We start from the raw sequence: 9692 nt of genomic DNA, 5'->3' as shown, positions 1-9692 counted from the left end.
TTAGCTTCATACTCTAAATATTGTTGTACCCAATGAGAGTGTTTGATTTCAGTTTTTACTGCTTACTACGTTGGGTATCAAAGATGGCCGATTATGTTGATTTTAAAGTTATTTTGAACTTTAAAATATATTTCTGTATAATGTTATCTCATAAATAAAATTTTACATTTGCAAATAAATATTGATTGTTTAAAATCACATAAAAAATTATTTAATTGAATTATATGCAATCCAGCAAATATTTCTCATTCTAATTTTCAGGTTTATTTTGATAAATTTGGGGGAGGAGTTTCGTTAGTTGCACATTCATGAATATAGTGGCATCCTTAATTTTTCGTTAATTGCATTATTCCCATTAAGACCACTTTAAAAATGTACAAGAATATGTTAGATAAAAATAATCTGAATATCTTGTATTTAATGGTTCTTATACAATTTTCCGAACAAAAAATCGGGAACTCATTTGCATATTCCATTGACCTTTCTAGTGACCCCCACCCGGACATTACATTTTGCATGGTTGCAGGTTTTATAATGGTGGATGCGAGTCATGCGAAATGTCTGAAAAGGTGATCGAAAACCTGTTTAAACGATACAGGAAAACAAAGAGAAAAGAAAGAAATGCGATCGGGATCAATTACCGGTAATCAAGATTAAGCAAACGGTCTCTGAATTTCTCCAAAATGTAAGGATATAAATACCCTGTCAAATTTATAAGTATTATATATGGATAGAAATTCGGAGGCCTGTGATTATTTTGTAGGCTTATGTGTTTGTCGGCCACGATTTTACCATGGGGTGCTTGTGCAAATGGTTCGTAAGGCACATGGAAGAAGCTAAATTTATAAAATAACGCTCAGATCCCAACATCGACAGAGTTGAAATATGGAAAACAAAATTCTCCGCAGACCTTTTAGTACGTATGAAATTACTCACTTTGACAAGTAAATATTGCAGTGTGTTTATATCAGATATGTTAAAATTAACTAAAAACAATTAATGTGCATTTAATTTTAAGTTGTATACTAAGTAGATTTTTAATTGAGTGCTAAACTTGACACAATAAGAATCAAATCCAGAATGGCCAACAATGACTTAAAAACTGAATTTTATGTTTGAATGGTCTAAACATTTTGGATATGGAACCATGACGAGTGTATTAAAAAAGAGAAGAGTGGTTAAAGAAACCATGCAAATCAATACTTTTAGATTCCTTGTGAGTATTTATTAAAGTTATATCAATTTTTGTGTATTAAATTATTTCTTGTTAAGATTAATTAATGAAATTTTGGTGTGATTTCTTTTTGTAAGAGATTGTGAGAATCCTTACTGGCCTAAGACCAATTCTTGCCAAGTATTGGTAAAAAATTTAAACCAGCCATATGACTTCATTTCTCACCTAAAATTCTGACATCACATTGCAACGCAGAACTAATATGCCTCGTGCCATTATAGATACTTATTAACCTATTTCTCAGAATGTATTAAACACATAATTTTTTGGGAGGGAGGGGGCCAGGGGGTCCTCTTTACATTGTGCAGGTCAGTGCAGAAGAACCTTTTCTGATTCTAAGATCTCATTATTTTATTCACTGAAAAACATAACATCACTTGCTATTAGAAGATGTTCAGTTTATATATAGGGACACACAGTTATACTCAGAATCAGAGACCAAAAAAATGACAGTACAGTTGAGAATGATCAACCAGGTTTAGATTTGGAAGTATAGCTTAATTAACAGTTTTAATGTTGGAATTTAATTTGATAACCATGAACGTATTGTTACCAGTTGTTGTTTATTGTGCTTTGAATATTTAGGTTTTTTTGACAAATTTCAACCAAATGAATTTTCTATGGAGGAAAAAACAAAATGTTGTGTCATTTTCAAAATTCAATAAAAACATACATTATGTAAAGGTAAAAAAAGAGGTACGGATTTACAGGGGTTAATAGTCTTGCTTGCAAAGTAAATTGCAATAAATAGCATTGCACAACTTCTACATATTACACCCTGACAAGAGCTGTACAATCCATAGCATCATCAACTTGCTGTGGAGCATACAAGCAGAGTTCCAAAATTACAGTGCTAATGCTTTTCCATTCACATAGCCAGCTAGTCTCATGTGCCACTGGTTCCCATATTAACCCCTGGGTTGAAAGATTGCATAAGTACAGTAAATTAACTTGTCCATGCAAGGTTACAATGAACCATGATAGTGGCAGACAGAACCCGAACCCAGGGCCACCATGTCCAAACCAGCTAGTCCACGCTATCAAATGTGCTATACACCTCTGTTATATGTAAGTATTACACACATTACACTTAAGCATTACATCAAGGTTGTCTATAAAAATTGAAGTAGAAGGAAGAAATAAAAAAATAGAATGGGGGTCTGGAGGTAAAGCTTATAGCAGATTGTGTTTGAAATGCAATAATAGCTGGGTAATTACATCATTATAATTCCCCGCCCCCAGTATTAGAGACAACCTTGATTACACACATTACATTTAAGTATTACACACATTACGTGTAAGTATACTCTGGTGAGTCTGGTGGCTGCAGAAGACAACACTAATCCCCATGATGTTGTCAGTAGTTATGAAGACTGAAGAGGAAGAAGTGGATGATGAGACAGCTCTTGGTGGTAACTAAAACAAATCTAGTCATCAACAAACATAATTTACTTATTTTAGCTGCTGGTCTGTAGCTCCCGGTCTGAAAAATTTGGATGGAGGACCAGGTCGTCCATCCAAATATTTTAAATTTGATTAGCGAAATATATTTTTATGAGAATGTAATAAGTTCGTTGTTTAAATTTTTGTTTATTTGTAGGCATATATGGAAATGGTCATGTATTGGAAAGGTGGTGTTCTCAACTCACTCTGCACATGCACAGGTACATGAATTGTGGTGATTTGTTGCAAGCCTCCCCAAGTGAAATTGGATCTTCCTGTTTTTACACCAAGATACAGAGATCACCTGAGATACAGAAGGAACCATTAAGCTGACTCCTATGTCAGAATTCAGTTGTATCTAAGGTAAGTTAAAATTTAATGATTTTAAACAAAATAAGTTTTCCTTTTATTTGAATGTTTTTTTTTAATTGTTTTTGAATGACTTGAAAATCTATACAAGTATTTCTCATTCTTAATTTTTTGTTTTGATATTAAGCAAAGATGTTTTTTTAACAGGTAAATATTAAGTGATGGTAGGATGGACATATACTGTGGAATCATTAAAATTCGTGGTGGCTCAATTTTCGTGGTATTCGTGGGTAGCGCATGCCCACGAATTTACAATGAATTTACATCCTCAACGAAATTTAATAATAAAAGAATAAGTCTACCATCTGAAACTAAAAACTGATGGATCCACGAAATTACATCCCTACGAATATGCAAAAAACATGAATTTACATCCTCAACGAAATTTAATAATAAAAGAATAAGTCTACCATCTGAAACTAAAAACTGATGGATCCACGAAATTACATCCCCACGAATATGCAAAAAACACACAATCCACGAAAATTGGCCCCCACAAAATTAAATGACTCCACAGTAGTATTTCACATTCAGTGCATTACTACTCTTACACAATTACAGAAAAATTACCACAAAGAAAATGTTGTACATTATTACAATGAATTTAAGAATGACTTTATTTTAAAGAATCAAACAGAAACACTGTTTCCCAAACTGCTTACAGTTTTTCATTAACACAGCAATAGTACAGTATCTCTGTATAGAAATTGCAACTGTCCCATTAAAATTAAATGTATTTTACATCTTGATTTTTTATGTTTGTTAGAAAAACCATATCCAAATAATTATATGTATCATTAATCATTTACTTTTGGCATGGTATAAAAAAATTGAGAAAGATAAAAAAATCAATGCAGTGAGTTTGAATGAGCAATATTTTATAACCTGTTTAAAAAAATTATTCAAAGTTTGTGATTTTTTTTTTAGTTTCATTACATACATGTGTATTTAGTTGTTCATAAAAGATGCAAAAAAAATTACAAAGATATGGTTTGATGAATCACAAGACTATAAGACCTGTTGCCTTGGACCAAGTACATCATAAACAGATTTTGAAATGCTGCAAGCATCAGTAATCTATAATTATGAGGAATTTTTTGTAGTTTGATTAGGGCCCCACTCTGCAGATGCTCTATAGTAAATGTGTTGCCTGTCTGTAAAGCTGTTAATCTGATTTCATTTGTCTGCAGGACATTCCTTTCCCTCCTAAGCCAAGTTGCTCTTAACGTTCATCCATACAGTGCTTGTGGTCAGAGGGTGTTAAGTGACCTTGAGCCAAATTAATGAATCAAAGGTCAAGGTCAAATAAACTATTTTTTGTAAAATCTGTGTTGTGGGCATTTTTTCTCTCTCCTTGGTCCGTTAAAAAAAATTGATCATATGTGTGTGTGGGTAGAGAATATGCAGTGAGAATTTTTTTTGATCTAATATCAAGGTCAAGTTCCATGTAAGATCCTTGTCAATAACACTTTTTTTCTTTTTGGTAATTGCTTAAGTTTCAAGAATTATTGCTTTAGGGTGTTTGATTTGGAATTTTCCACCATTTTTGAATTTTCTGATGGGCATCATATGGGGACACCACCATAAATGTCTGCCGCCAAGATCTTCTTATTGAAGAGAGATCCAAAGGAATGGCTGAAGAAAAGCTTGCCAAACATTGTAATGGCCAAGCAGAAATTTAAAAAGTCAACTTATATTTAAACCACAGGAATATGTGTATTTGAATTTCCAAATTTGGTCATATATTCATGTATAAATCATGAAATTACTCTTTTACCTGAATTTCCACCATATCATGTTTTTCACTGTTACAAAAATTTATGCATCTAATTTAAAAATCCTGTTTGTATACCGGTATAACTTACATAATGTCAGCTGAACATTGGATTTTTTCAATTTGATATTATTGAATAGCTCAGAGCAAATTCCTTATAATCCATCTTCTTACTGTTGTAGAAATCACCTACCTGGCAGCTCAGGAGAACAATGGTCAATAAGACAGAGGGCCAATCACAAACAAGGAGGTACATATATGGTAATGTTCATTAAGAGGTCAATTTTGTGAACTGAGAATTGAAAGCTTATATGCATGGATATGTTGTGCAAAAAATAATTTTAGTTATCTAGACTTAGTACATACATAAATACTTTCTTCGCTTAAGGTACCACTTTCAATGAGACTGTAGTAGGAATGTCTTATCATGAGGCCAAAATGGAAAAGATGTTTTCATACATTCAGATTCTGCCCTTACACCAAAAGTTCTGAAAGGAATGGCTACATGGAGAGGAAATGAATGAAGTATTGTTTTGCATCTTGATGACCTATGCAGAACCTTATGAGCTGTGTTCCATTTCCACCAATCCAAACTCAATTCAGCATGAAAAAATCAGAAACCAAGACTTTAGACTAAATATAGGTCAATTAATCATGACATTGCATACATTTTAACTTGAGTAAAAGATTAATAATGAAACATTGACTGAATATTGTTTAATTATTTACCGGGTATGTAATTTTGCCTTGATTGCACAAAGCTGATTGGTCTGAAGAACAATGATATAGTTTCCACCCAAAGCTTGCTTTGCTGCAACGAAATGGTCTACCCATACATGTAAGTGATTGGCTCGGTTCCAGGCAACGTCACTAGATACAGCTAAAACAGTTTAAAGTACTTGAAGAATAAGTACATCTAGAGCCAAATTCAATATCAATTCAAAATTTTTAAAGAGATAAAATTCCTACCCATAACACCACCTCCCCCACCCCTTGAAATACCATATATCTCTAATCTTTACCTATTTCTGAAAATACATGGACTGTTATGTTGGAGGGGGCGGGGTGGTAACAGATATGGTCAGATATTAGTTGTTTATGATATACTGTATACAGTACCCCAATCTACATAAATAAACACATATGCGTGCAACACTGTGGTAGATTATGAAATAGTTCTGAGTTTTGGCTCAATTATTGGATTAGCTTTGTTGTTATTTATTTCTTAAAGAGGTTGCATGTAACGTAACCATGGTAACCAAGTCGTATATTTCCATTTTTACCGTTGCCATGATACAGACCCCGTGTTAATATGTGCACTTCTTCCATGTCGATCTCGCACCAGGCGTCACTCTTTTACACTCCTTATACAAATGTCTACATAATGTTGAGAACCAATAATAATGCATTAAATTTCCTTTTGTATGTTTTATGCAACATGATAAACGAGACCATATAGTTAATCAGATATATCTCCCTCCCTCCTACATGTACATCTCAAAAGATGTGAAAGAGTTTGTTAAAAAAAAGTTTATACGAATTCTTTTATATACGTAAAAATGCGATGTGTTTTTCTTTCTTTCTTCTTATTTCTGGTTGACAAAAACATATCCATGGAAACAAAAAGGAAAGTTAATTTGTGTTTTGTACTCGTGTATGATTGAAAAAAAAACCCCCAGTTTACTCTCCGTTTCATTTATATCCATACAAATCACATAACTCGGTTTCATTATTAATCCAAACACTTCATTAGTGCTGGAATTATTACTTTTGCGATGACAAAAATATTCTTATATGCGGTCTTCTTTTACTTTGGAATACAGTCCCTATTGAAAGTCTTTTAGATCAATATATGCATTTTGTCAATATTCCATTTATTTTGATCATATCAAATGGTCATGGCCTATTTTAAAGCACTAGCTAAGTTTCGTAGATCAACCGTTGCCTTGGCATATATCACCTATATATACTTTGTAACCAGAGGCATGTTCGGCATTGTGGCTCGCCAAAATTTGTGTTGCGGGTAAAGGGGATTTTGGCGATCGAGCGCTCGCGAGCACACGCTCTGCTAAACACGCAACAGATGTACATTGTATACTATTATTAGTATATGTCACTTTTTAGAACATACACTTAATGCATTTGAAAAAGACTATATAACAACCCTTAAAGTACTTAAATGCGTGTATTTGTAGAGATATATATTCTGCATTATATTATCTCATATGTACAAAATGATCAAGAAATTGTCTAGAAAATTATATAAATCGTTCACATATGCACATGCATGTACAAAATGTCTTTTTTAAAATTATGCTGATTCATCTATAAAGGCACAAGTTCCACATATACACATTTCTTTTAAAAAAAAATGTTTTTAAAAATATAATTGTTTTATGATATTCTCCTATCTGTCGTAATAACTTCGATCTCTTGACCTTGACCTCCGATGAGACGACCGATCATAGTTATCATAGTCTCGCACTCTCTCGCGATAGGGCGGGGGATCGCTGTAACGAGATCTCCTGCTGGAATGCTTATGCGATCTATCCTCGTCTGAAAAATCGATGTCGTCATAGCTATGGTCCATGTATCTCTCACGTGATCGGCTGTGTCGCCGTTCTCTCTCGCGATCATCGCGATATCTATGCCGCTCCCGATGACTACCGCGGTGACCACTTAATCGATCATCGTCACTGTGATACTCCCGCTTACTTCCGTGTCGGTGAGCCTCCTTTCTCCTTGATGACACGGACTCCCCTCTATGGCTGCCCCGACTACTGACGAGTCTAGCATCGTCACGCGTATTACGGGGGTCTCCCATGTCTCGTTTTCTGTGGGGGTGGTAATCGATGTCGTCTCCCCGATCATCGTGAGATCGATGTGAGGTCGTGTGATGACCTGTGTGGGACTTGACCTGGTAGTCTTGCCTGCTGCTGGCGTGGTTTGACTCGGCGTCGTCTATAGGCGGATCGTAGCGACTAGACAAAGTGGGACCTGAAACGACCACAAAGTCAATGCCATACATTACATAGATCTAAGATTCAGTCATTCATTTGAAGTGTGTTCATGTTTATATATTCCAATCAGCTATGGACTGTAATAAGTACTCTTACAAAATATCTTATAATTCATTGTAGGTTTACGATTAAATCATACCTTTTTGACATGAAAATCTACAATTTATTATTGATATTCATCTATGTTTCTTTGTTGGACTTTTTAGAAAGATAAATGGATTGTCTTTTGTATATATTTTTGTCATAAGGTTTACCTATATGCATTTTCATCTGTGCGCGCCGTCTGATCTGCTTTTCCGAATATTTCCTACAGCAGACGATGATGATGATCAGTATGACGATGAAGGCTATGGCTCCAAGACAGATGCCGACTATTGGACCAACCATTGGGCAGCAGTAGCGATTCAGAGCGGGCCCGCAGCAACCAAAAGCACAGTACTTAAGGTTCCGGTATATATCCCCAGCGCTGTAGACTCCCCCGGAACTTGTATAACATTGTTCTGCATTCAATCCTAGAAGAATTCATGAAATACATGAAGTCAAAATTAACTTTTATGTAAATATAATATCAATATCCATTGATTATTTTGAATCCTTTCGAGACGCTTGCGACGATACCCTGATGACGTAACATGTACATTTGTAAATATACATGTAGACTTTTGTTTGGTCTCCAATGCAATTCAATGAATAGTTAGTGATCTTCATAAAAACAAAAGTGTGCACGTGTGTACATTATTTGACACCCATGCAGCCTGGTCTAATAAATCAATCGTCATTCATCCCAACTACCATTTGGGACATTCGATGACACGTGATTGAGACACACACGCATGTCATTGATTTGGAAGTAACGGTATAATATATGTGCATTTTTAATTCTCAGTAGAATTTTTTTACTTGGCCAACACACTAAGCAGTTAAACTGCAAATACATGCAGGAAGTCATTTACGAAATTAATGCAGAACTTGCCAGTCACTCAGACGGGAAACTTTAGACAATACATCACAAGTAAGTAAATTTAACTATTGACTTTATTTGCAAATCGTACATATATACTTGGTGTGCTATATAATGTTTTGCTAAATTTCTCTTCATACTTGTTATTGTGTGTCTAAGTACCAAATTCTCCGATATACACGTACATGTATTAAATAAAATTTTAGCTTGTTATTTGGTTTATTTTATCGTTTTTAGTACAAACTGCAGGTTTCAAATCGTAAAATATCGGATCACTTTCATCATGACCTTTTTCACACAGTTAAATCACTCCATAAATAATATTTCTATATCGTCTCGGCTATAGAAGAGCTCTATAGTATTTACATGCCAATATGAACTCATATACACTAGCTAGTAAGCAACACTATTTCCTCAATGTATAATATGCATACCGATTACAGAAGTCATCCATACTTATGACGCTAAAAGAATTTTGGAATATCTTAACAGTTTTTAAAAATGATATTTATAAACATAATCTGTGGTATCAAAACAAAAATTAGCCATTCATTTCTTCCTCGTTCGTTTTATAACAAGTAATTAATGCACCTTTTCAATTTTGAAAAATGTTGCACATGTAAACAAATAAAAAATGTCTTACCTGTGACAAAGTAGGCCACGATGACTAGTATTTCGTACATATTAAAGCTATAGGCTACTTATACGGATTTTTGTCACCCAACTAGTAGTCTGTAAAAAGCAACAGAGAAAAATGTTCAGTTGCTTAAAATTTCCAAAATACCCGACATTCACCGAACAACAGAGACGCTTGCTAATGTATACATTCCGCCATTTTACGACAGGTAAAAATAATCAATAGAAAGACCTTGTCAAAAGTTGTCGCAAGAG

At 34.2% G+C, this 9692-nt stretch overlaps 1 protein-coding gene and 1 long non-coding RNA gene across 4 annotated transcripts; one reads left to right on the top strand and one right to left on the bottom strand.

The window, feature by feature from the left end:
• Nucleotides 1-532: 532 nt before the first annotated feature.
• Nucleotides 533-4231, top strand: LOC128160447 (uncharacterized). Of its 3 annotated transcripts, XR_008240284.1 has the most exons (4): nt 533-643; nt 764-916; nt 2199-2646; nt 2835-4231. It is a non-coding gene; the product is annotated as an uncharacterized LOC128160447 (long non-coding RNA). The 3 variants fall into 3 exon arrangements; XR_008240282.1 differs by having other exon boundaries at nt 2199-4231; XR_008240283.1 differs by having other exon boundaries at nt 533-685; nt 2199-4231.
• Nucleotides 4232-6986: 2755 nt separating this feature from the next.
• LOC128158601 (uncharacterized protein DDB_G0283697-like) lies at nt 6987-9642 on the bottom strand. Its single transcript, XM_052821520.1, has 3 exons — nt 9445-9642; nt 8095-8352; nt 6987-7817 (listed from the first exon to the last, which is right to left on the bottom strand). Exons 1-3 carry the CDS (start codon nt 9482-9484, stop codon nt 7228-7230), a joined length of 888 nt encoding a protein of 295 aa, XP_052677480.1. The 5' UTR covers nt 9485-9642; the 3' UTR covers nt 6987-7227.
• Between the last annotated feature and the right edge of the window lie 50 nt (nt 9643-9692).

The sequence above is a fragment of the Crassostrea angulata genome, chromosome 8 (assembly GCF_025612915.1).
Source record: "Crassostrea angulata isolate pt1a10 chromosome 8, ASM2561291v2, whole genome shotgun sequence".
Lineage (NCBI taxonomy): Eukaryota > Metazoa > Mollusca > Bivalvia > Ostreida > Ostreidae > Magallana > Magallana angulata.
The sequence above is the reverse complement of the archived record's forward strand: the minus strand, read 5'-3'. Positions and strand labels throughout refer to the sequence as shown.